Source organism: Simochromis diagramma, unplaced genomic scaffold, assembly GCF_900408965.1.
Source record: "Simochromis diagramma unplaced genomic scaffold, fSimDia1.1 OVJJ01000321.1, whole genome shotgun sequence".
Classification (NCBI taxonomy): domain Eukaryota; kingdom Metazoa; phylum Chordata; class Actinopteri; order Cichliformes; family Cichlidae; genus Simochromis; species Simochromis diagramma.
In genome coordinates, this window is record NW_024386772.1 from 13,802,439 (window position 1) to 13,828,298 (window position 25,860).

At 41.2% G+C, this 25,860-nt stretch overlaps 2 protein-coding genes across 10 annotated transcripts in view; both read left to right on the forward strand.

Moving 5' to 3' along the window:
• sun1 (Sad1 and UNC84 domain containing 1) overlaps window positions 1-5,712 on the forward strand; it is a 28,497-nt gene extending 22,785 nt beyond the window's left edge. For all 6 annotated transcript variants that reach the window (XM_040050601.1, XM_040050581.1, XM_040050610.1 and 3 more), the window contains 10 exons: window positions 439-714; window positions 811-903; window positions 1,269-1,360; window positions 1,464-1,608; window positions 1,721-2,035; window positions 2,185-2,269; window positions 3,309-3,424; window positions 3,530-3,697; window positions 3,791-3,883; window positions 3,993-5,712. In XM_040050601.1, coding sequence (XP_039906535.1) covers window positions 439-714; window positions 811-903; window positions 1,269-1,360; window positions 1,464-1,608; window positions 1,721-2,035; window positions 2,185-2,269; window positions 3,309-3,424; window positions 3,530-3,697; window positions 3,791-3,883; window positions 3,993-4,109 — 1,500 coding nt within the window. In that variant the 3' untranslated portion in view covers window positions 4,110-5,712. The remainder of the gene's footprint in view (window positions 1-438; window positions 715-810; window positions 904-1,268; window positions 1,361-1,463; window positions 1,609-1,720; window positions 2,036-2,184; window positions 2,270-3,308; window positions 3,425-3,529; window positions 3,698-3,790; window positions 3,884-3,992) is intronic.
• Window positions 5,713-6,405: 693 nt separating this feature from the next.
• On the forward strand, window positions 6,406-25,411 carry iqck (IQ motif containing K). Of its 4 annotated transcripts, XM_040050684.1 has the most exons (11): window positions 6,406-7,414; window positions 7,488-7,570; window positions 7,908-8,052; window positions 8,156-8,253; window positions 8,739-8,791; window positions 8,934-9,011; window positions 9,652-9,736; window positions 16,644-16,755; window positions 22,075-22,203; window positions 22,297-22,371; window positions 22,767-25,411. In XM_040050684.1, the coding sequence occupies exons 1-10, from the start codon at window positions 7,405-7,407 to the stop codon at window positions 22,350-22,352; spliced, it is 849 nt and encodes a 282-aa protein (XP_039906618.1). In that variant the 5' UTR covers window positions 6,406-7,404; the 3' UTR covers window positions 22,353-22,371; window positions 22,767-25,411. The 4 variants fall into 4 exon arrangements, 3 of the variants coding, with proteins under 3 accessions (XP_039906618.1, XP_039906609.1, XP_039906624.1); XR_005698684.1 differs by lacking the exons at window positions 22,297-22,371; window positions 22,767-25,411 and adding an exon at window positions 17,046-17,129 and having other exon boundaries at window positions 22,075-22,178; XM_040050675.1 differs by having other exon boundaries at window positions 22,297-25,163.
• The last annotated feature ends 449 nt before the right edge of the window (window positions 25,412-25,860 follow it).

A 25,860-nucleotide genomic window follows, 5' to 3' on the forward strand; every position in this document is an offset into this window, starting at 1 on the left:
TATAAGGCAAAAAGAAAGTGCAGCTTTATGGTTTCATGGACAAAAGAATTTCTGTGGCTGCAATATGATGAGCTAAATAACCAGGGCTGCACATAAGTGGTCCGCAGGTGCGCATTCGCTGTCAAAATAAAAAACACGCACAAGGGTTAGGGTTAAATTTAAAAACTGTACTTTTGAGTTAAAATATATATTTATAATTTTAATAAATGACAAATTAAAAATGCATGAACATTTTTTTGTATCGAAAAAATATCGAACCGTGACACCAAAGTATCGAACCGAACCGAACCGTGAATTTTGTGTATCGTTGCACCCCTAATATATATATATATATATATATATATATATATGTGTGTATATGTCACTACAACATGATTATAATCACTGATTGATTTTATTTTTTTTACATGATGTTCATTGATTTATTTCCCTCCTCAGCCAGTCCTTCCCCCTGTGGCAGTCTCCAGTGTGGACATGGAGCGTCTTGAACGCGTCGAGCGCCAGCTAGCCCTGCTTTGGGAGCGAGTCCAGCAGGGTAACCAGAAGCAGGAGCAGCGCCATGATAACATTTTGGGTCTCTACAGCACCCTGAGGGAGCAGCTCCATACGCAGACTGACAGGGACAGCCTAGGACTGTGGGTGGCCTCCTTGCTGGACCAGAGAATCGGTGTGCTGCGAGGAGAGCTGGAGCAGGAGAACACACAGAGAGCACAGGTAGGTGGATGACACAGTGCCAAAAACGCAAGTTAGTGCTGAAAGCTCAAGAACAAAGTTACAAGAGTTACAATTTTTCATTTTATTTTTTTGCAGGGTGCAGAGCTGCAAAAACAACAGCAAGAGAGTCAGGCAGCACGACTGGCTGATTTAGAGTTACTGCTCAAAGCTCTGTCTGCCAAGACTGAGGTATGTACTGCAGGTTTGCTGCTTTGCCACTGAGAACTTATAAAAGAGCATTAAACACTAAGTGCCAAACAGTTAAAATACTATAATATTTGTATAGTGTTGGAAAAATGGGTTAGACAGCCGAGCTGGTAAGAATGCAGCCCTGGTGTTAAGTCTGTATAAAGGGAACAGTGGTGCAATGTGAAATGTTTAAACTTGCACTTTCTCACTGTGAAAGCCAACAGGACAAAATCACATGTCCTCCTTGAAAAAATAGTATCCAGTATGTATCTTGTCACTTGCAGTTTTTTAAATATGCTAACCGAATCCTCCTGTTTTTATATTTTCTTCACTGCTTCCATAACTGTTTTATATGTGTGCGACAGGAGGTGCAGCAGAAGCAGCAGCAGTATGAACATGAGAAGAAGAAAAGAGAGAAAGAAGCTGTCACTTCAGCTGCAGACACGGCTCCTGTGAGGTACAAGAAAAAAAGACGAATAAATAAACCTTACAGTCCACTTTTTTTCCCTTTATTTTGTTGTTTGTGCTGTTTACATTTTGAGTTTCTGTCTCCCGATCAGTGTGGGCGTGAAGCAGGAGGACCATGACGCTCTGCTAACAGAAGTACAGAGACTTGAGGTAGAGCTGAGTAAAATCAGACAGGACCTGCAGGGCGTTGCAGGATGCAAGGGCAGGTGTGAGCAGCTGGACACGCTGCAAGACACTGTAAGTCAAATATTGACTTTTGTTTGGCTTTGTAAGACAATAAAAGCTTAGCCTGCTTGTTCTGTGAATCCTCTTGTATGAGTTTTTAAAATTGTCCCCGTCCCGCTCCCAGATATCAGCCCAGGTATCCTCTCAGCTGCGTAAGGAGTTGCAGGCTCTGTTCTTTGGTGTTGGTGCTTCCGGAGAGGAGCAGGGCGAGGTGCCCGAGTCTCTGATCCACTGGCTGTCCCAGCGCTACGTGAGCACGCCTGACCTGCAGGCTTCTCTGGCCTCACTGGAGCTTAGCATCCTGAGAAACATATCCCAGCAGCTGGAGGTCAGCAGGACCCAGACGGTGGTTGAGGCTGAGTCCAAAGCCAAGAGCATTGTTCAGACAGTAACCGGAACTGTCCGGCACGCTTCTGCTGCCGAGGGACTGACAGAAGAGGTAATGTGTGCACATTTACCATCAGCATCATCAGTTGCATTTACATAATCCTAGTTGAGCTCAGTCTTGAAGACTGTTACTTTGCAATGTTTTTTTTTGTTTTGTTTTTTTTAGGCCCACATGTCATTTTTATCTCTGCTTCTTATTAGCAAGTGAAGCTGATTGTGCAGAATGCTCTGAAGCTCTACTCCCAGGATCGGACAGGCCAGGTGGACTATGCCCTGGAGTCTGGAGGTAAGAAGGAGGAAATCTTTCCATCCTTTACACAAGTCAGTAGCTAAGCCAGTGTGGCTCATCAGGCTGGTTATTACATAACTCACGTCTGTGCAGTAATGTATCAACAAACTGATGTTTGGTACATGACTACTCTTATAAAAACTTTAGGTTGCAAAGTAAAGTACACTGTAAAATCTGAATGCTGCATAAATCACATTATATTCAATTGCTACACGTCTCTTATGCAATACGAGTGCAGGCATTAGCAAGCTCAAGGACACCAGGGTATTAATGCCAAAATCTCCATTGTGAAATGTGCCACTAAGCAGAGTGTTGACCTATATGGGCCGGTGACTTCAGCGTGTGTGTGCACTGAAACATTGTAACACTTTCATAGAAGAAAAATGCACATTATTTAATTGTAATGCTCTAGTTGCATAGAAGTAATGGCGATCAGTAAAAGCAGTCCTGGTGTTGTGTTGATGTTCTAACTGTTAAAAGCGGTATCGCCAAGACTGAGTCGCAGTCCTCAACTTTAACTATAGTGCTCTCACACTGTGCAAAGATTTAAAGTTCACGTAACATCAGTGGTTGGAGAGTTCCCCCGGGCAACTAGTTTGCAGAGAGCATCACAGTTTGCTGGTGATTGCTGCAATAAATTCATCCTGTTGTCTCACCACACATTGCCTCCTTAATGTGCATGGCTGGCATCTCCTTTTTTTTTTTTTTACCCAGGATTGCAACATGCCAGTATATTAAGTTGTGATCAGTTCCATAAATGAGCTCAGACATGTCTGAAATAATTGTTACCGCCACCACAAGTTTGCCTTAAAGCAAAGTAGCAAGACATTTTTTTTAAAAGTACAATTTTTATTGCAATAAGCTCCACGCTGTCTGAAAAACTGTTAGGAACTGACAGCAAGGTTTGGAAAGGTTTAGGTTTTTCACAGCACTGTGTATGGTGTATTTTAATATTAATGATTTTTTTTTGTGGACTTGAGAACGAAAACTTCCGGTTTAGTATAATTTCTGATTGTGTGTGTGTGTGTGTGTTAAGGTGGCAGCATCCTCAGTACCCGCTGCTCTGAGACCTATGAAACCAAGACGGCCCTCATGAGTCTGTTTGGCCTGCCACTCTGGTACTTCTCCCAGTCTCCACGTGTTGTCATTCAGGTGAGCCTCGCCATGAGCTGAATAAAGTTGCGTTGCACCAAATATAACCAGTAAATAGATAGAATCTGCTGATCTAAAAGCCAGTCTCTCTCACTCCTCCACTAGCCTGATGTGTATCCTGGAAACTGCTGGGCGTTTAAAGGCTCTCAGGGCTATCTGGTGATCCGGCTGTCCCTGAGGATCCTGCCCACATCCTTTGCTGTGGAGCACATCCCCAAGACCCTCTCCCCAACTGGAAACATCACCAGCGCCCCACGCAACTTCACCGTCTTTGTAAGAAACACACCAACGAAAACCATGTAATGAGACACCTTCTACTCAAAAGCAAACATCCCAGGTGATCACAGGCTGCTTGTTTGTGTTCAGGGTCTAGATGATGAGTACCAAGAAGAGGGAAAGCTGCTGGGACACTACACATACCAGGACGATGGGGAGTCACTGCAGATCTTCCCAGTTATGGTAACTTTAGAGGCACTTCTTAACATGATTAGAAATGTAAAAATAGTAATAATAATCACCTCAATGTTTGTCAGCAGTTCCTGAAATCTTCCACTTTTTTTCCCCTCAGGAGGAGAATGACAAGACGTTCCAGATAATCGAAGTGAGGGTGTTGTCCAACTGGGGTCACCCCGAATACACCTGCCTGTACCGCTTCAGAGTCCACGGAGAACCTAGACCTCACTGAACCAACCACCACCACAACCATACTCACTTATATATGATGCACCACCCCATCTGTACATAGCTCTCACTGACTTAAACCCGTAAAACTGAAGGGACTCTGCAGGAAGTTTGTGGATGTTTTTGTATGAAAAGCAAAGAAGATGTGGATTGTTTAAAGCATTGTGCTCAGACCGAGTCATGAACGTAGTTTTTTGCGTAATTTTGAAAGAATCACAGGAAAGTTTGGATGAAGACTGTTAAAGATTGGGAGAATTTGAACCACAGAAGAAGCTAAGTCCCACTGCTACCCTTTTCAAGGCCTCTTGCACTGAATCAGCCCCCACCCCTGAGGGCAACAAGGCTCGCGGGAGCCAACAAACCCACCAGTCCCTCCTCAACACCTTCGACAAGAAGGTGGATGCTTGACATAAGGAGGGGGCGGGGTTACAGACTCATCTCCACCAATTCTTCACACACCGTATCTGTCTGATTTTTCTTCTTATCTCTGTTTAACTTTTATTTTTTAATGTTTCACATCAGAGTACTATTTTCAGGATGAAGACCACTGCACCTTTGCCTGAGATGATATCCAGGCATGTCACTTCAATTTGTTGTCATGTCTCCACAGTGACTCCTACAGAACTGTTTTGGGCAGTCTGCAGGTCTGCACTCGACGCATTATAGCCACTACATTCTAATCTTGGCTTCATGCTTCTATATAGCCATAACTAAGACTTTTATTTTGGAACTGAACATGCTGCCTATGGATAAGCGCTGAATGTTTTCTGAAGTGGCGGCTTTGATGCAAGTTTCCTTTAACTACACAGCAACATTATAAAACCACTGACCTGAGCTCTATGTGACTAAAGTATTAGGAGGATACTCACTATACGTCTCATTATGTAGAGACTCGTAGTTTTTACACCATGAAATTACCAATGTTGAACTACTCCTGTCAATAATTTCGCTTTTTCTGTTCTGCTTCTATGAAGAAGAGGTTCACTGTCTCCCTCTAGCTCAGTTAATCGTCCTCCTCACATGAGCTCCCACTATTCTGAAAACCCTGAAGGAATGTAATCTGTATATTTTATTGTTGATAGCTGATGCGCTGATCCTTTATAATATCTCCTTTTATCAGTGTTGCTTTATAAAAAAAAACAACATCCTGTCATTATTATTGTACTACTATTATTTCTTCTGTTACTCGTGGTGTTTTACTTCTTTGATTTGATTTTTGGGGGTGTTCATTTTAGAGGGTGCTCTGCAAGAACTTGTTAGACAAATGTTTGTGGCACGGGTCTTCACAATTTCTTTAAAATTAAGGGTTCTCTCATCAATTTTGGTTCAAAATACGGGAAAGTCTAAATTGTTATGTGTAAAAAGGAAAAAAAAAAGACTTTTGTTCACAATCTTATTTATTAACAAGTCAATTAGTGGCTGCAAGGTAAGACTTCCTGCAATGTATATTTTGTTAAAAGCTGTTCAGTGCATTTTGGAACCATCTTAGTTCTTTTGTTTGTTTGTTTGTTTTGTTTTTTTAAAGATAAATGGCTATTTTTGTTCAGTCATGAGATGACTTAACTGCTTTGGAATATATTCCAATAAAGACTTTAATTTTGAAGAAATAAATACATCATGGCTAAAAATTACTATGATGAGCTCTAACTTTTCCTCGTTTATATTCACAGCGGAAACGGTTAAGTGAATATGTTGTTGTTTGTTTGATCTTTTACATCATCATTTAGCAGGAGCATCTACAAGCAAAAATCTGAGGATCAACAGGCCTGAGTAATTCCGAGTTAAAGTAATATGCATGTGTTTTACCTTAATACTTTTGAGGCATATATAATCACGTACAAAAGTCTTTACTGCTCATCTCTTCATATTTTAAGAGGAAAATTAGAAATGGATGAAATGCAAAAATAGAGTATGAGGCAAAAACAGAGTTTGTACAGTTCTAATGAGCTTGAACGTCAATATTTGGTATGACCACCTGATCTCTCTGAGCAAAGGTTACTTGTAATTTTGTTTAATCAGTCTTCAGGAATAGTTCTCCAGGCTTCTTTAAGGACATTCAAAGCTTTTCTTTGGATGTTGGCTGCCTTTTGTTCTGTTATCTATCGACATGATCCCACACTGCTTCAATAATGTTGACCTCTGGGCTCTGGGGAGGCCAATCCATGACTGATAGTGTTTCATTGTGTGTCTGTGTGTCTTTGGGTTTTTTTTTGTTTATTTGTTTTTTTTTTGTCCATCCAAGTACGCTTGTACTGCATTGGCAGTGTGTTCTGGATCATTGTCATGCTGAAAAATGAAGCTGCTGCCAAGTTTTTTCCAGATGGTATTGCATTGTAGATCAAAATCTGATTGTACTTTTCTGCATTCATAATTCCATCAGTTTTGACAAGATCTTCAACATCATTGGCTGAAACTGACCCCAGACTGGGGCAGAGCCTCTGCTGTATTTTACAGATAGAAAGTTTTGGCCAGTTGCTCTTTGGGAGTCACCTTGCTGGTGCAAAAATGCTAAGCTGTGTTATCTTTGGCATTTTTTAGAATCGACTGTAGGCACAGCTCTGGTTCATCCCTGGAGTTAGGGTTGTGAATGAATCATAGGTCTGTGTTTAGTGAAAAAGCAGCCAGTGTCTAAAGAAAAGCTTTGAACGACTTTCTGATAACCTGTACAAGAAAGCCTGTCTCCTTGGAAGCAAGATTTATAGAAATGAGTGGTCTCTCAAAACTTGCATAGTACTTTGTACTTTATTATTCAAAAACAGTCTTCTTCTTTTTTTTACACACGTTGACTCCTTTATTATTGTTAGGAAACAAACTAAAAAACACGGCATACTCTTTAGTGACTGCCATTATTCAGTGTGTCTTTGCTGAGCTATTTCTTTCTGAGTCTCGCAGTATTGTTAGGTAAATACGCCTTTATAGGATTATTTCTCCTTAACTCCTATCATTAATCTAAGAGTTATATGATCGATACATGTGGGTAGTTATCTGCTGCCCTCCAGTGGTTACATGGAAACTAAAGTCATTTTCCTAATTTTGCAACAGCTGAAAGTTTAAAACAAAGATATGAGAACCACAAAAGCAGCAGTAGCATTTTAGGGCCAACCCCTCTCCCCGACTCGGTTTATTTTCTATGCATTGCATCATTTCAGTATATTTTCATCGATTACTGAAGCGCTGTGTCGGACTTGTTTACACCGGAAGTCACGTGAGCACACCTACCGGTGACTCCATGGCAACCGCTTGAGTTAACATAGATAATGGCAGAGATCATCTGTACTAAGAAATAATTTTTGCAGAAAATGTGTGAAGGTACGGCCTGATCTGTTTGTCCCTGTGGTGAAACAGAAAAACAAAGGTTCACGTGTTCACTGTGTCTTTGTAGAGTTTGAGGCCGAACAGCACAGCGGTCCCAGCCCTGCGTGGACAGAGGCCAGCTCTGTGAGCACCCAGCTCTCCCGGCACAGCGTAAGTACACACAGACGACGTGATGTGTGCAAATACAAATCTGTGGGATTTAATCTGGATCCTGTGTCAGCCTCGTTTGAGATAACTGGGCCAGCTGGGTCTTCAAATGCATTCTCCGTCATGCGCAAAACACTAACACATACATGTGATGTGTAAATTACAGCTGCCCTGAGACAAAATGTGAACCTAACTGATGGGGGTTTCTAAATATTACTTGAAGTGCAAAATAGCTCCTCCATTTTTATGGTTTATAACAGAAAACTATAAAATAAATTATTTTTTAAACTATTTTTGAAGTCTAAATTGTTCATTAAAGTTGAATGATTGCTTTGGTTAGGTACTTATGGATGATCTTCTCAGAGACTTTGATCCCGATGTTTGCTGTGCTCTCCCTGGATACTCTGCATTAGAAGGACCTCATCCTTCACGGCAGAATCGCCCCCCAACTGCTGAAACTACACCTTTTCCCCAAGTCCCTGAAAGTAAGATACATACCTGCTCTCCCTGTAATGTGAAACTGTAAGTATTAATACATATTTGCCATCATTATAATTCTCTGTCTTTAAAATGTTGTGCTTGTGTCAGATCCTGTCACGCGTTTCTTGGAGAAGAAAGTGTTTCCAGTGTTGGTACCTGGACTGGAGGCTTTGCTAAGAGAAGCCCAGAAAAATGGCTGCTTTAAGGTCTAAGTGTCTTTATTAAAAATCAATTGTAATCCTAAAATTGGACTTCTCTGAGAAATCAGAAATTAATCAAGGATAAAAATCAACCACTAAAATATTTTTTTTCTGTTCAGGAAGTAAATAACCATAATTTGACATCTTAATCAAAAGCTAATAATTAATTTTATTGTTTTTTTTTTCTGCTTTTCTTTAGGAAAATGGTAAATTTGAAAGTTCACGGATAACAACAATAATATTTTAATATTTAACAGTAATTAGTTTAGTGCATCTGTGCCATGAACCTGACATTGGGCGGTAGTCTGATAAATTTAAATGCTGTACAGGAATAATTAACCAGTAGAGGGATCTAAAAAACAATTCAGTGCTGACAGACACCAAAATGGGAGCTTTGTTGTTTTAACTCTTGTACATTTTGCTGCTGAAATAGTTGTGCTTTATAGTCAAGGGAGATGCTGAATGTAGGGCAGTCTCTTTTTTTATTTCAGAGGAAAATAACAGCGTTTAACCCATGTGACTTTCTGACTGAGTGGCTCTACAAGTAAGAGTCCTCCTACACACACACCTCACTCTGCACTCTGTAGTACTACCCTCACCTCACCACATAGATTCTCTCTGATGTCACATTGAAAGTGCTGTGTATGTGAAACACTGCATGTTTCACGTTTTTCATCCTTCCTCAGCCATAACCCTCGCAGGAGTGGACAGGAACCAGTGAGCTTTCATGAAATCCCCTTTGTCAAGGACTGGCTTGGGATGCAGTGAGTATCTCTTCAGTTTGCACACCATGGTTATTATAGCTAACAAAGACAAAACTAAAACTGGGTGTGAAAAAACATTTTAGTAAACGAGAATAAAATAAAAATCCTAGAAGTTGAAAAACTGACTAAAATAGAATAAACATTTCAAGGGAATATTCTTAGCTTTAGTATTTGTAAAATAACGTGAAATTTTCATAACATGTACTGAAGTTATTGTACAAAAACATACAGTGTACAGTTTTTAATCCAGTGTCTGTAGCAGAGGTGTCCAACATAAGGCCCGAGGGCCAGAATCAGCCCTCCAAAGACTTCAATCTGGCCCAATGGGCAATTCTAGAAAATGTGAAGGTGAGCATAAATTTAGGACTTTTAATTCTATCTTCCAACGTTTTGCAGCATGATAAAGAGCTCCCCCATGGCCAATCTTACAACACCACGTTTCACTGGTTTGGCCCACTTTAAAATCAAAGTGGGATGTAATGGGCCCACGATGTAAAATGTGTTTGACATCTCTGGTTTATAGCACAAAGCAACTATAAGCTATGACACACACACACACACACACACACACAAAAACTCCATGTACGCTCTCCTTTCTTGTCTCATCACTCTTTCTTTTCCATTTCCTTCCATCCTCCAGTCCCAGGCCGCCCACTCCTCTGTTTCTGCGGCTCACTGAGTGCGAGGCTGCTCTGCTCATCCAGGCTTTCTGGAGAGGATACAAGGTATGTTGGACATGACTGGAAGCTGAGTGCTGTTTACAGGCTTTCTGTCCCACCATTTACAAAAGGGCTGGGGTTTGCAGAATGACAGGTCTGAAAAGCACCAAAAAGTGTGAAAAAATAAACAGGAAACCTAAACTTAAAGAAACGAGGGACGTTTTATGGAATGAAGAGGTTGCATTGCATAGTCTTGGATGCATTTTACATTTCACTGACACACAACTTTAGCTTTGCCTGCTTGACCAACTTCACAAACTCATCAAAGAATTCACAGTGTGGACATAAGATAACACTTTGAAGAAGAAAGTGTGTAGGAGTCCGGCAATCATCCCACAAGAGCACAGCGACCCTGTGTGTGTGCGTGTCTGTTAGGCTACAATAGGCTCCCACTAAGCGTGCATCGGCCAACAGTCTTGTTGTTGTCAGTCTTGTTGTATAATCCCATCCCCTTAAAGAGCCCCCTCTTCCACAGGGGCTGCAGTTTCATTCAGCAGCTTGATTATGTCATCAGTGATGCTAGGCTTTAATTCCCTCTGTGTGGGTGTTGTGGTCTGAAGCACTCTGTGCTGTGATATAAATAGATATGCACAGACACTTCCAGAGGCAAACAGCAGCATCTCTCTCTGTCGCTCTTTCTCTCTCCCTCACACACACACACACACACACACACACACACACACACACACACACACACACACACACACACACAGATAAACACCAGCTAAGGATAAGCAAGGGTCATGTTTTGTTTGTCTTGACAGAACCTCTTCTTTTGTGCGTTTCTTATCCGATGTGCTTGTGGGAGGATTCAGCCTTAGTGTGGCTGCACAAACCACTGAGAGGAAAAGAGGCCAGCTGCACCGACGTGCACAATTGCATTACATTTGAATGATTTGAAAATGTGCTTGCACATGTGGGCCTGAAGATAAAAGTGTGGATGTGGGCATAAAAAAGATGGATCGAATGTGTGTCGTGAACTGCTGGGGCACCAGCAGAGGGCAGCACTCCCTCTTATTTGCCTTTTTTATTTTCTCCATGAACAACAAAATATAATTGATCTCTGCCCACATATGGTGGCAGCAGTGAGCCAGCTGTCTGTTACTCCTTGCTGTATGTTTACCCTGAAATAAGAGGTTCAGCAGGGCCACTGATAGGACTGCAGCTGAACACCCCAAGGGATTCAGGGAAAGAGAGAGAGAGAGTGGGTAGAGACAGAGTGAGGGAATGGGAGGATTATGAGGAAGGATGATGGTTGGTCTATGTTTGGAACACTTTCGCATGGATGGCAAACGGGAGGAAAGAGGCGAGCTGATGTTGCAAAGTGGTGTCAGAGTAGGAAGATGCAGTTCTTCTAGGGGGTGGGAAAAGGGAGAGAGATGCAGCACAATCAGGGTCTGCAGCTGAGCGTTGGCCTCTTGGAAGAAGCCTCTAGGATCATGACTTATTTAGGCTACATGGAGCGGAGCAGAATTTTTGTTTGGTCCTGACAGGCACTGTAGTGTGTTTCGACTGCTCTCACCTTGACTTGAGAAAAACAGCAGTTAACAGCGGAGTGGGCAGCAGAGGAGGGACCAGCACGTCAGCACAAACCGAGTGAACTGTAAAGCACCAGTGCCTTGTTAAACTTCTACTGGGATCATTAAACATAACTATTACAGAATTATTCTTACACCAGCGTGCAATCAAGATGTCGTAGCTCACAAATCTAATTTCTAAGTAAAGAATTCCAAGGAATGTTTCACTCAAATCTGCCTCTCTGTCTGATTTTATGTGCTTGAGGATAGTTTATTAGAGCATAATAGGATTGTGGGATTTTCCTGTAATATATAGTCAGCATAAGATCAGTGCACTCTGTTCACTTCACCCCCATCTGCCTCCACACGCACCCCATTCCCCCCCTCACACTTACACCCTCGGCTGTTATATAACCAGCTTGACGCAGCGCTGACTGCAGAGGGTGTGTGTGTGTGTGCGTGTGTGCGTGAGTGTTCTGGTAAGAAAGACAGACAGACTGAAGACTAGGAAGGGGCATGAGAGTATTTTTGTAGAGTGGAATTTTATCCCTCCATTATTAATCTCTTTCATCAAAACGCTGAGGGCTGAAGCAGAGCAGTGCTGGAGTGCACACAGACGCACACACAAACACACATAGACACAGATGCAAACTCATGACCCAGACAGTGCGTTTGTCTTTTGTTTCACTCACGTATAACTGTTAAGAGCTCCTAGGTCTAAACATATTATATAATCGTCTTTACACCGTGTACCTTAACCTAACTATAATCCATTCATCCATGCCTGCTACTCTAATGCACACTGATGTGCAAGCATGGACACATACACAGTCTCCTCTGATCACTAAGACTTCTCAGGATTATTCAGCTGAGCTAGAGTAGTGTGGCTGTAGTGTAATAAATTCCCATTGCAATTAGACTGTCAATATTAGTGGGTTGTGGTCTGGTAGCTTTGCCCTTTATCATCATCACTGCCATTTCCACTGGCTCCAGTTGCAGATTTATTTATGTGGCTGGCCTTATCTCAGCTGCAGCGCACCTTTTATCTGACTGGAAAAAAAAAAAAATCAAACCTAAGTCAGTTTTTTGGGGGGAGGGTCCTTTTTCTGTAGTGAAAACTTGAAACAAATACCATCAGTTGATTTCCACTGGAGAGTTTGGTAGATGAAAAGTCTGATACAACCACACACAGTATAAAACAAGGATGTAGCCACCGTGACATCACCTGTCCTATTTTGAAACTTCGAAGTGTTTTCACTGTAATGATTTTGTTGTTTTGAAACCAGATGTGATAAGCGTTGGCCAGAGCTGACCGTGAAATTCGGCATTCATTGGCTAACTAATTGCCAGCCCTATCCTGTTACCCAATGAGCACCTCCTGGATAAATCTGGTTTTGTGACACTTAGAATGGCTAAAATGTAATGTAAGTAAACTTGATGTTTTCTAGTGAAGGGTGATGTAAGGCAGTTAGTTAGCTAGCTGCAACCAGCCAGAATACTTCTAGCTTTGTCCAGTCCAAGACAGCGTTGGTGTCATTATGCAGTGTATACACTGTACCACGTATATGACATATAGTAGGCTTTATACAACTTTGCAACCAAACAGTGAAAAACGTTCTTTCTTGTGCATGTTTCAACAATGTTTTAGCCGATGCTAACTCCGTATGCAGAGTGTGAACACATGCAGTGTGTTTTATTAACAATTGATGATGTCATCTTAAAAACTTTTTTAAAAGGCTCATACATCTTTTTTCTCACTGATACTTTCTTTTTTACATTCCTCGTGCATTAATTTTTGTCTGCTTCCAGAATGTGTCGTTTTTCCTACTCTACTTTCCCTCTCCTATCTGTCACCTCTATCCCCAGCCGGCAGCTGGTCGTGGTCGATGGCTGCCACTTCCTGAGCCTGGTTCTGCCTGAGGTCTCTGCTTGTGAAAATGGAGTGCTACTTTTCAAAAGTGTTTTCTCTCTATTTCTCTCTTGGGTCTTGACATTTTTATACAAAGTGCTTTGAGGTGACTGTTGTTGTAAATTGGCACCACATAAGTAGAATTAATTCAACAGAATAGCAAAAATCTTGGGTTTCATCGGCTTTCTTTCTCATAGGCCTTTTAATAGACCTTTCCTTCCTTCTCCAGGGGCGACCGTGGCTCAGGGGGTTGGGAATCACATCTGTAACCGGAAGGTCGCCGGTTCGATCCCTGGGCTCTCTGTCCTGGTCGTTGTGTCCTTGGGCAAGACACTTTACCCTACTTGCCTACTGGTGTTGGCCAGAGGGGCCGATGGCGCGATATGGCAGCCTCGCTTCTGTCAGTCTGCCCCAGGGCAGCTGTGGCTACAACTGTAGCTGCCTCCACCAGTGTGTGAATGTGAGAGTGAATGAATAGTGGCATTGTAAAGCGCTTTGGGTGCCTTGAAAAGCGCTATATAAATCCAATCCATTATTATTATTATTATTATTATTCTTGTACTGCAGCTTCAGATATTAAGAAATGGGGCACTGCAAGTGCTGAGTTGTATTCCTCTTGACATAAACGAATAGAGCTGGTTGAAAGAAACACACACATATATGTGCACACACACACACACACACACACACACACACATTTGCCCCTCCCCAGAGTACTGCATAGTCAACAGTAGAAGTAGGTCTATGATTCCAGTTCAATGGTCCAAGGGCAGCAATAGATGAATGGTTTTAAATGTGGTTCGCTGTTAAGTCAATTTGATGTACCACGTGCAGTGACACTCATGCAGAAGATATGTCTCAGGCTTGGTCCTTGCTTACCCTCCTGTAAATGGGCTGATGTCTCATATTTTCACTTGTGCATTTATCTGTGCCTACATTTGTCTTAGTTCTTATTTAAATGTAAGTATTTTTTACCTTTAGGACAGTAGGGTGGCAGTGCAACTGCTTATTGTGACTCAGTCTACAGGGGCATGAATACAGGCCACAGGTCACTGGGCTGGTTAAGCCTTGAAGGAAGCTGTGGTGAACACAAAGATGATGGATGGGTGGAGTGTGAAGGGAAAATAAAGCAGACTGTGGCTGTGTCTTTATGCACTTGGTCGTGCAGCCACTTCCCCGGGTGAGGAGCTCAGTCTCACAGTCAGCTTTACACTGGAAAGGAATGCAGCTTGAAAGGCTGAGTTACGAGACTGCAACGTGTGCGTGCACACCATAATGTTGTATGCAATTGTGGATAATGTGGTGTGTGATAACAGTGGCCCTTGCAGTGTCTCGGTAATTTTTCTAATCACTCTAATCCCAGCCTTCATGCAAACATACAGCATGAGAGGACTGAGTCACATGCACACAAAACCAGGCTCTGCCACGTGAGCAGTGCATCAGCACGTATGATTATATCAAGAAGATAATGCGTTAGGGAAGTTTCACTAAGAATTCAAATGAGTATAAATAACTGTGAAAAACGATGAAGTTGAGATGCATATATTCTAACACGCAGTACAAGTAAAACATCAAAATTCTTAACCAGGCTTCGTGCCCAGGGTCAAAATAACTTAGCCCTGCAAATCAGCTGTGCTGATGCACACAGACAGGCTTCAGAAAACTCAGGCGCACACACACACACACACAACTCAGCCCTTTGTCTCCTGCTGTCATACACAAGCTGTCAGCATCCTGCAGAAAGCTAGTGTATTCATAAAGTCAGCTTTCCAAGAACTGACTTTGATTTTTGCTCCATTTCCATCATTTCGGAGAAGCTGACAGCATCAGAAGCAGAAAGGGAGAATACAAGATTTATGGAGGACATCAGTGAAGAGTGACAGAGAAGAAATGGCACACAGACACAAATAAAGCACACAAGCGATGGTGAGCAAACACAACAGACTTAACCACCCCTCCTCCCTCTGACCCTCACCCCTCATTTCCATTTCTATGGTTTGCTCCCATCAGCAGAGAGGCTGCTGCAGCACTGTGACACCCCGTGAATGAACTATTGGAGCGCTCTAGTTTTACCCATTCCTAAACCTATCACCAGGCTTATATAACAGACCCACTTTTGTACAATAGCAACACTTTTGTTGCCACATAACCAGGCACTTAGGAGAAAGTTGGGGTTGAATGGAGCAGAGTGAAAGGAGACTGGTGAGAAGAGAGGTGGGAGAGAATTCAGAGTGAAGAGAGGTGGATGGAGAGGGAAGAAATACTGATGTGTTGGGGAATCAAGGGAGAGTAATGTGTTAGTATGAAAGACAGTATCTGAGGAGAGATCTACCACCCAGGGAAGAAAGAAGCCTGTCAGAGATAGTTGAGTACAAAGAGCATAGAGGAAAGAAAAAGGAGGAGTAGGAGGACTAGTTAGTGGGAGAAGAATAGAAGGAGGAGGGATAAATATGAACAGGAGGTGAAGCCCTTTACAGATATTTTATTCACATTTGCAACATCAAACTTGCTCGGTAATCTTTCAGGAAGTCCTGCAGCCCACACACACACACACACACACACACACACACACACACAAAACCAAACACAACAGCTGCAGTAGTTTCATCCAAGAACAGAAGCATAATTCATACAGCCTGGATTAGGCTGAATCAGGGTTCCTGTGAATCCTTAGAAGCTCTTCATTAATCTCATAGTAAGGCCTAACATTTTAAAATGCATTAAAATTAATTAATTAATTAAATTTAAAATAGGAAATAGGATTTTATCACTTGCTTGGCTTATTGTTTTCATTTATTTTTGCAGCATGGTGTAGACAAGTTGTGTAAGTTGCAGTATGTGTTTCAACCACAGTGCAATCAGTATTACTGGACCACATATTTGCATGGGGATCTGACCAAATGGCTTACATAAGCAGGTTTTGGCACAATTGATGGAGCCATGAATTCTGCTCTGTACCAGAAAATCCTGAAGTAGAATGTCCGGAGTGGCCTAGTCAACGTCCAGAGTTGAATCTGATTGAGATGCTTTGGCATGACTTTAAACAGGCCGTTCATAAAAACCCTCCAATTTGGCTGAATTAAAACAATTCCGTAAAGAAAAGTGGGCCAAAATTCCTCCACAGTGAAAAAGACTCTTTGCCAGTTATCGCAAAAGTGTGACTGTAGTTCTTGCTGCCAAGTGTGGCACAACTAGTTTAAGGAGTGACTTTTTCACAAAAATTCAGGTAGGTTTGGATATTTTTTTCCAATAATAAATGAAATAATCATTTAAAAAGAACATTTATTTACTTCACCCTCCCTGGAAATGTTCTTAATGTTAGTAACTAAAGCATATACTGTAACAGACTTTCTAAATAACCTTCTTTAAACAGTCTTAACAGCTTACTAACACTGATTAGCTTGTGGCTCAATTAAGTTATTGATGATGTTTGCTCATGTGAATTTATGCATGTGCGCCCTTTGCACGTGTCCTGTGATTGTTATAGATCAGGGCACAGCCAGATGTTCAGGAGATGCGCCAGTGGCAGAAAAAACTGAGAGAGACCCATGACATTGGCAAAACTGTCAAGCAGTTCTGGGCGAAACAAGAGAGGCGAGGTAAGCCCACATACACTTACACACACACTCACATGATATCACTGAATGCCAGCCCTCAGGCTTGCTAGTAGCATTATATCTACTACTATCAAATTCTCTTCAGTGCCTGACAAAAGCTGCTGATATTCATACAAAGGTACTAGACTGCATAGAAATCAGTCCATACAATATTCAGATTTACAAAAATAAATACGCATACAGTGCGGTGTGTCAGCCTGTGCACAAATAGAGTTTCACACATATAAACGGCTGCAGAGATATTCACGCCAACAGGGCTTTGATTTTTAAAGCTGAAAGACGAGGATTCTGGGAGCGGTGACACACAGAGAGAATGAGGGCAGTGACGGAGAAAGAGAAGCAGACATGGGGAGAAAGTAAGTAATTGAGAGAGAAGATTGCAAATGAAAAAGAGAAAGAAAATGTCTTGAGGGCTCAGGCTACGCTTGTGTGACAGCGACGGCAGATGATGGGGGGGGGGATTCATGTGTGGAAAGAGCGGAGTAACAGAGTGTAGAGGGGAAGGGGATGAAGTCTGAGACGAGGGTAAAGTGATGTGTACGTCTTTGCCTGTGGCGAGTGTGTGTGTCTGTGTGTGCACTGTGCACATATGAAGGACAGGGAAGAGCAGCTGAGAATGCAGACCCATGTCCACTGTGACTGACAAGCATTAGAGTTAAAGGATGATGACTACAAGTTGTCTTTGGAAGCTTGCATAAGAACAGAGTGGTACACTGTACATGCACTTTCTTAAATCCAAGTAGGCTTGCAGGGAAAAAAACACGACTGTTGCAAAGTTCAGCTAAAGAAATTTATTTGTAATAAAGAATAGAGAAAAAAAAAAGCACACAAACAGGATTTTCTGTGGGGGCTTCATAAGAAGCCAAAGAACTTTGGAGAACCTCCAACTTTTTTCTTCTAACATCACCATACCCTTGATACCTTTGGCTAGTATAATGAAATTCTTATCATCTTTGTGCTTTGTACAAATTAGCATACTGAGCTGAATTCACTGATATAGTCACCAATGAGGATGCCACAATACCAATACAGATACCCAATTTGATACCAAAACAAACTGAGTATACAGTGGACTCAAACAACAACTCCTTTATCAAAAAGTCATTTTAAATAGATGATATGGTCGAGTGTTTATTTCAAATTTTAATGCTGTATTTTTTTTGACAGGACATAGACTGAAATGTCAGGATGGTTGCAGAGTAACCTACTAACATTCCTATGAGGTATAACATGTACCATTTTAAGTAAATCTTAGCTCATTTTGAATTTCATGACAGCAACACATCTTAAAAAATTGGCGATGTTGGGGGAAAAAGACTGGAAAAGGAAGCTGTGCTAAACAAAAACAGCTGGAGGAACATTTTGCAACTAATTAGGTTAATTGGCAGCAGGTCAGTAACAGGAGTGGGTCTAAAAAGAACATATTAGAGAGGCAGAGGTTCTCAGAAGTAAAGTTGGGCAGAGGTTTACCAAAAACTGTTTCTACAAATTGTGGACCAATTTTAGAATAATGTTCCTAAATGTAAAATTGTAAAGACTTCAATCAAGAGAAATCTCCGTGTACAAGGGACAAGGCTGAAAACCAGCATTGGATGCCTGTGATCTTCAGGTCACCCAGGCATTAAAAACAGGCATGATTCTTTGATGGACATGAAAGAAACATTAAAGCTCCATCATCAAAAAAAGGAAGCCACATATGAACATGACCCAACAATGCTGCTGTCATCTTTGGACCAAAGCTCATTTAAAATGGACTGAGAAAAAATGGAAAACTGCTCTGTGGTCAGACAAACTGAAATTGGACATTTATTTTGGAACATGGCGCATCCCGTGAACTAAAGATGAGAGGGACCACCCGGCTTAAGACCAGTACTAAGTTCAAAAACCTGCATCTCTGATGGCATGGGGGTCCCATCAGTGTGTATGGAATTGGCAGCTGGCACATTTGGAAAGGCACCATCAATACTAAACGGTATATACAGGTTTTAGAGCAACACATTCTCCCATTGCATATTTCAGCAAAACAATGCCAAACCACATACTGCCTCTATAACAGCACTGTGCCAGCACTGTAGTAGAAGAAACACGGCCTGCCTGCAGTGCAGACCCAGACCTTTCTTACAAACAACTGGGGGCAGACCACTAAATGCACCATCATCCATGTGTAGCTTTAGCTGTCCTCGCTTCATCTTCTTCAGCATGTGAGCATAGCTAAAAACACCTTTAGGTGCACCCTGCCCCTGCTGATTCCAGAAGTTACTAAAAATGCAAATCAAGTCACATTTTTTTGAATATGCATCAAACAGCAGAGCAGCAATGGTGGCACAATGATCAGAATTCTAGCCTCACAGCAAAAAGGTTCTTGGTTTGAATCTGCAATCTGGTTGGGGTGTTGCATGCAGAGTTGCATGTTCTGCCTGTGTCTTTGTGGGTTATCTCTGGGTACTCTAGCTTATTCCCACACTCAAAGACATACACACTTAGTGCAGTTAGGTTAATTGGTGCTTCCAGATTGAATGTGTGCGAATAGTTGTCTGTCTTTGTGCAGCTAGCGGGGGTAGATTCTTGGTCTTTTTTTAGGGACATTGTATTTATTTTTCCACGCGCCTGCTGGAACGCTGTACCATCATGGTGCATCACAACAAGTTAGCAAGTGGACAGAAAAATCAAAACACATGGCAAAGAACAAAAGATGACTAAAAGAAGCTTCTCTCTACTTTGCATTGTTGCAGCTGTCTACTTTTCCAGCGGGTCCACGTAAATGATTTCAAACATTTCGATAATAAGGATACAGAAGGTGCAACTCCTACATGCACAATAGGACTAATGACACAGAAGGAAAGAAATCCGATTACACCGTGCTTACAACAGACAGCTCAACAGTAATGTTGTCGTATTGTCTCCCCCTTAGGGAACTGATATATTCAACGAGGCAACACTCATCTTCTACCCACAAATAAATAGGGATGGATGTGTGTCAACATCACACTGTTTGGAGCAATACTGGGAATTGTCTTCTTGAATGAATCCATAAATAATTACAATCTCTACATTTTACTCTGTTTGGTGCTCTAATCTGTGTAATTGCCTGATAATTTACTGCACTTTGTGGTGAACTTTTTATAGATGGGAGGATAAAAATAACCGCCAGATGTAAGCTTTGTAAAATAATAATATATGATAATAATGATAATAATATACGAAAATAGTTTTTAAAAAAGAAACCCTCAAGAAGCAATTGCATCTATATTTAATCTATTCTGCTCTTCGCATTTAACCCAGATACAGGAGCATTCACACACTGAGGCGTGCTTCAGCCTATCTGACGGGGGTGTGGCGGTGTGTCATGATAAACACACGCACCCTCTAATAACGCTAGTCATGGTAGTGTTTCAGTTTTTGTCGCTCAGAAACAAAGAACAGTGGCATCATGAGCACAGGTTGTTTCCACAGACGCATTCCACACAACAAAGGCGCTCTCTGCGGCCGACGAACATTCTTCCACGGGCGTGTGACAGCCATGCCACACTGCCACTGCTAACCGCCGCCGCTGCTGCTACTGCTGACCTGACATTCTAGCTGGGGGCCTGGGGATGGGTGTGCATGCGTAAGAGAGTGCATGAGCGTCTGTCCAGACTGTCGGCCTGCATGGAAACCATTTTCCAACCTCTTCAACTGAGTCTACAATGGATGAAAATAGGAGAGAACAAGAAAGACAGAAAGTGACAGAAGTTGCAGTTTGTTTGCCGGCTTCTTCTGTTTTTGTTTTTTGGATGTTATAGAAGTCGCCTTCCTGCACTGTGACACATAAATGACCCATGTTTGGTGCACTTGCAGAGTTAAAAAGAGAGCGAGAAATTATTTAGGGAAGCTCCCCTCCCAACTGTACGCTCATTCTTTAAGTCCCACAACAGCTGTGCTCATCTCATTTGACCCGAGAAAGCCGGCGTACAATACCTCCTCTGCCGCTTCATAGTCTGAAATCAGAATTAGTCAGAGATGGAGAGAAAAACAATGAGGCAAAGAGCAAAGAACATGCACACACTGATATGTCAAAAGGTCACATCGCACTAGACAGGTGCAGCTCTCAGCAGTTCATGAATCACCTCGACTGTCCTTGACTGGTGCTTGTTTACCGTCAGTTTAAGCCCTGTTAAAACAGCTTGTGACATCACGTGGTTGGTGACATTGTTTTGAATAGATCAACATGAAATGAAGTAGCAACAGAAATCTGTTAATTGTTTTGGCCTTCTCCCTTGTTTTGTTTTGTTTTGTTTGGTTTGGTTTTGTTTTGTTAGATTTTCTTCACCCGCCACGCCAAACTACATCTTATTAAAAGATAAGTCATGGGATCTGAATCAGGGAAATGATTCTCAGATGATAAAACAAAAAATACTGAAGGGCTCCATCACTGCATATTTGGATTCTCTATATGTATGGATGCACTTTGAAATCTTAAAAAAAACAAAACTTTTTTTTTTCCAAAACCGCAATTCCATCACACTTTTTCAATAATTAGCTTGTAAATGAAGCAGTTCAATTCAATTCCATTTTATTTATACAGCACCAAATCACAGTGTCACTCTTGGGTAGCACTTGATAATAATGTCATACTATTAGGCATTAGTAAGGTATTAGCGAGTGCTTAATTCATCATTTATATATCATTAGTCCTCCTTAGTTTGACATTTATAAATACAGATGTGTTTATCCATCTGTTACTCTTACACTGTGTACAGCTATCACTGCTAGTAATTATCATAATTTTAGTCATAATGATATATCTATATTTATAAATGGCATACTGAAGAGTAGTAATGCTATATAAATAATCAATTAAGCAACTACACATACCCTACTAATACGTTAATAATGCTTCATAGCATTATTTGTTATAAAGTGATACCGGCTTTTGTTTTTCATAGATATGCTTACTTTAACAGTGTCAAAGCTGTCACTCTTTACTGACTGATAACAACAACAGCAGCAGCAGAGGCAACCAGAGTAGCGTTGTAGCTGTGAAAGTGAGAAAGTGTCAGCACTTGTCTCAGTCGTGTTCTGTTCATAATTTTTCAAGTTATTCTGCTTAAAAAACTGCACTTGAAAAGAACTTGCTTGATATCATTAAAACCTTTATGCAAGGAACAGATAATTCTGCTAAATTCTTTAAAGGCTAACACATTCAAGATTTTTTAACCTGTTATTTAAATGAGCTAATCTGTCAAATTCCTAAAAGATTGTAAGGATCTTTTTTAAATACTTTGCCTGGAAAACATATCCGAACATCTCGTTTGTCTCCAGTGGGTTCGGCTATGACAGATCTTCCAGAAAGCCCCCAGCCTGGAAACAATGTGTCCATCCAGGTGGTTTCCCCCACTCCCCAGAGCACCACGGTCCACACACCCACCACCCATATGAGCCCACAGCCTGGTGAGTGGCTCACAGCCAGCCTGCACGTCAAGGAAGAAGTAGCCTCTACATGTCTGACTAATTTCCTGTCTGTGTCCAACAAACTAATCGCAGGGTCTCCATCGCTACTAGGAACTCACAACCTGAGCTACCCTGGTGGGACTTGGTAACTGGAATCATTAGCCTTGTGTAAAAGCTTTTTTTCTGCTGTTTAAACACTATTAAACTCTGTTAGGCTGATGTCAAATTGACCTAAAGTGATCAGTCAAACAAGCCCTGTTTAAAGAAAAAAAGAGAAAAGAATAAAAAAGATGCCTGTAACCAATTTGATATGGCCAGGCCAGGATTTATGGTCTGAGATCCGTGTCTAATTAGTTTATTGCTTTCATTGCCTTTTTGATGGATCACTTCCCTTCACGAGTCTCACCCAGCCAATGAACACCATATAGCACGGTTCACATATTATACTGTCAGGAGTGAAACCTCTTGTAACGGGCGTCATAATTTCTCTCTCCGCACCTCTGGATGACAGCTCAGTGGAAGATAACCATATTTCCTTGATCTGTCTTTTCCTCTTTCCTTAGGAATAGACATCACTCCACAAAAGAGGTCATAGCATTTCCATTCAAGCCAGAAATTGAGGCCAGAGTCAAAGGTGGCTCGGCACACGGCACACCGCTTTATATCCTGTTTATCAGGAAAGGAAATGACATGTCAGACAGCTGAGAATAAAAGAGAATTGGAAAAACATCACTTAGATCACTGGTTTGTATTTGGCAACTATCTGACAAAAAAACAAGAATCTCTAATATTATGCTTAGATTTTTATTACATTAAAGGGTTAAAGTAAGTTTGCCCTGTATAACAATACATATGAGAATATGTGCATATATATGTATAGTTATATAATAACACAGCTGAGGAGATTAAAAAATAAAACCCTGTTAATCAGTAAGTCACTTAACATTTCTGCCACAGAAACATGGGATGGCTTGGCTACTCATTACACGCACAACATGAAAATAACGCCATAAAAATAGATGTATGAGGTGTATTTAACTTTTGTTTATTCTTACTTAATAGGAGTATTTTCCTACTGCTGTTTTGGTCTTCTGCCTAATGTGTCGAATAGGCGCACATTTTGCATCATCCCCATTGAGTCTGCCACCTTCAGCTGTTTGTTTTTCTAGCTGTTGGCATTCAAATATTTATCTTGAATCAGCCTCAGAAATCATGAAATTTGATTTGCAAAAATTAAAAGACTGCTGCTCAAGTGACTCTACAGTTCTTCTTCCTGTAAGACTGTCCGGGTTATAGCTGTTTTCTCTTGACTGTGGGTGTCAATTAAAGTGAAAGAATAAAGTGCACTGCTGGCATTTTTCCATCTCGCCACAAACCCAGCGTACCTGAGAGGGTACTGATGGTTGATCTTCTGTTTCATGATGAACTGCTTCTTGACCAAGTGAAGCATACCACCTCAGAGTGAGTCATGGGGAGGGTCATGTATCTCCCTTTGCAGGTATGTGGATGCCTGGAAGACAGCTGCCACTGGGTGAGGAGATAAAACGGCCCATTTAATTCTGGGGACATCTGATAGAGGAGCCAGCTCCATGAAGTCTGGCAGAACTGTACCCGACTGAAACCCGATCACACAGCAGCAGAAGGTAGTGTCGGCATCAAGCTGTCAGAGCATAGACAAATAACAACTGGTTCTGGGTTGTGATTCCAGGCTGATGTTTTAGTTAAAACTTTGTTTACACATTTAAAATGTAAAAACAAAAAGATCTTATGAATGCAATGAATGTGTTAAAGAAGCCTATGTCAGACAGACAAATACCCAGAACATGTAGCCCAAAGTTAATCTGTATGCCTATTAGCTTAATTAGCATAAAGACTATGCTAATTCTTTATGCTAGCCTGTCCATGTTCAAAGGTAACAAAAAACATGCTTAAAGCTTACAATTGAACATGTTGCATCTCATTAAATTACTTCACATGAATACGTTTTTGTACAGGCTAATGGTTTCATCCTTTTTGCGCATGTAAGCTAAGCTAGGCTAACCAACTGCTTTAGGTTACAGAATGAGAGGCAAAAACATTCAATGACTCAATGGTTCATCTGTATGGAGAGAAACGTTGCGAAGGTTTGACAAAAATGGGAAAAGCACATGCAGTTTTTTATTCTTCCATAATACCTGGCTGTTATTGTTACCATGTGTCATCAGGAAAAAAACACAACATCCAATTAAAAGTTAACTACAAATATGACACCTTTATTTAACTTTTTTTGTCCTGAATTGGTTACAGAAACAAGAGAGTTAACTGTTGGTTTTTTTTTTGTCTTTTTCTAATCAGGGGAATCAAGTTCTATACATAAGCATGCTGCGTCACTGCACAGTCATAGCTGTGAAAACCAATATTACCCCTGTCAGCTGCCCCACTGGAGCAGTCTGAAGGCAAGACAAATCAGGAGAGTACAGGCAAGGACATGTCAACCCCAGGGAGTAAGGGTTTTCAAATGGGCTACCCAGGGACGACAAACTTAACATAGAAGTTGTGTGCAAAATCTCACCACAGTCTATTTGATTTTAAACACAGACAATATCAGTCGGACGATTCTCCTTTTTTTTGTACTTTTTTTTACCCTCAACTCTTTAAACTAACAGAGGAAGTTATTATTAGGTCCAGTGATGATGGCATTTTGTTCCTTTTGGGGAATCGTACTGCTTTGGACCATTTCCCTTTGTTTCTCAAGAACCAGCTCGCACAGACATTAAGTGTGTCATCTGATATACACTGAAAGTATGATTGTTGCCACATGACCTTTTACATAAATAGTTAGTATTCAAAAGTAGGTCTGAGAAAGGTCATATATGTAGAAATGGTGATAAGCATGCACAGATAGGTAGTTGACGAGTGCAAAGTCTACAAAGTCACATCATGTTATTCTTTTTTTTTATGTACTCCACATAGAGTGAAAACATCACAAGAATCGAAACCTCCCTCCCCCTCAGCTCTGAGTGCTGATACTCAGGAGCTTTGTTTCTTTGCTGCTGACCATCTAAAACCCTGAGGACAGTTCTTCTTGCATGGATATGAGGCTTGTAGCCTGTTTCAGACCAGGCCTGCCCAAACAGAGCCTGGTATAACAGGACAAGCTGTCTTTGGGCATGAAGCTGGCCTGCAAGTAGCAGTCCTATTTTAGAATAGCCAGTGTGTAAGACATAAACATACAGCAGTAGTCAAGGATTGACCCCTTGTCTTTTCTTAGTAAGATCAGGGGCCAGCGCACTGACTATTGGTGGGCTTGAGCCCTCCCTGCTTTGCATTTTCTTTTTTTTTATAGCTATCCCTAATATATCACAGACTAAGTCATGATTTACTGCATGAAGTGGCAAAATTATCAATAGGCATTGTTGTCTTTTTGAAAATTTGAACATAATCACGTTTGCATCCCCGTAACAGCAAAGTGTGGGAGGTACAACCAACATAAATCCTGATAATTGACAACTCACAATTTTTCCTTAATCAAACAAACAAACAAAAAAATTCAAAATGAAATAAAATAAAATAAAAGCACATCTAGTGTTGGCGAAACATTTCCAAAATGCTATAGTTTAAAAAATAAAAGCATAATGTAACAAACAGGCAAATGTATAAACACAAAGCAAACCAGTT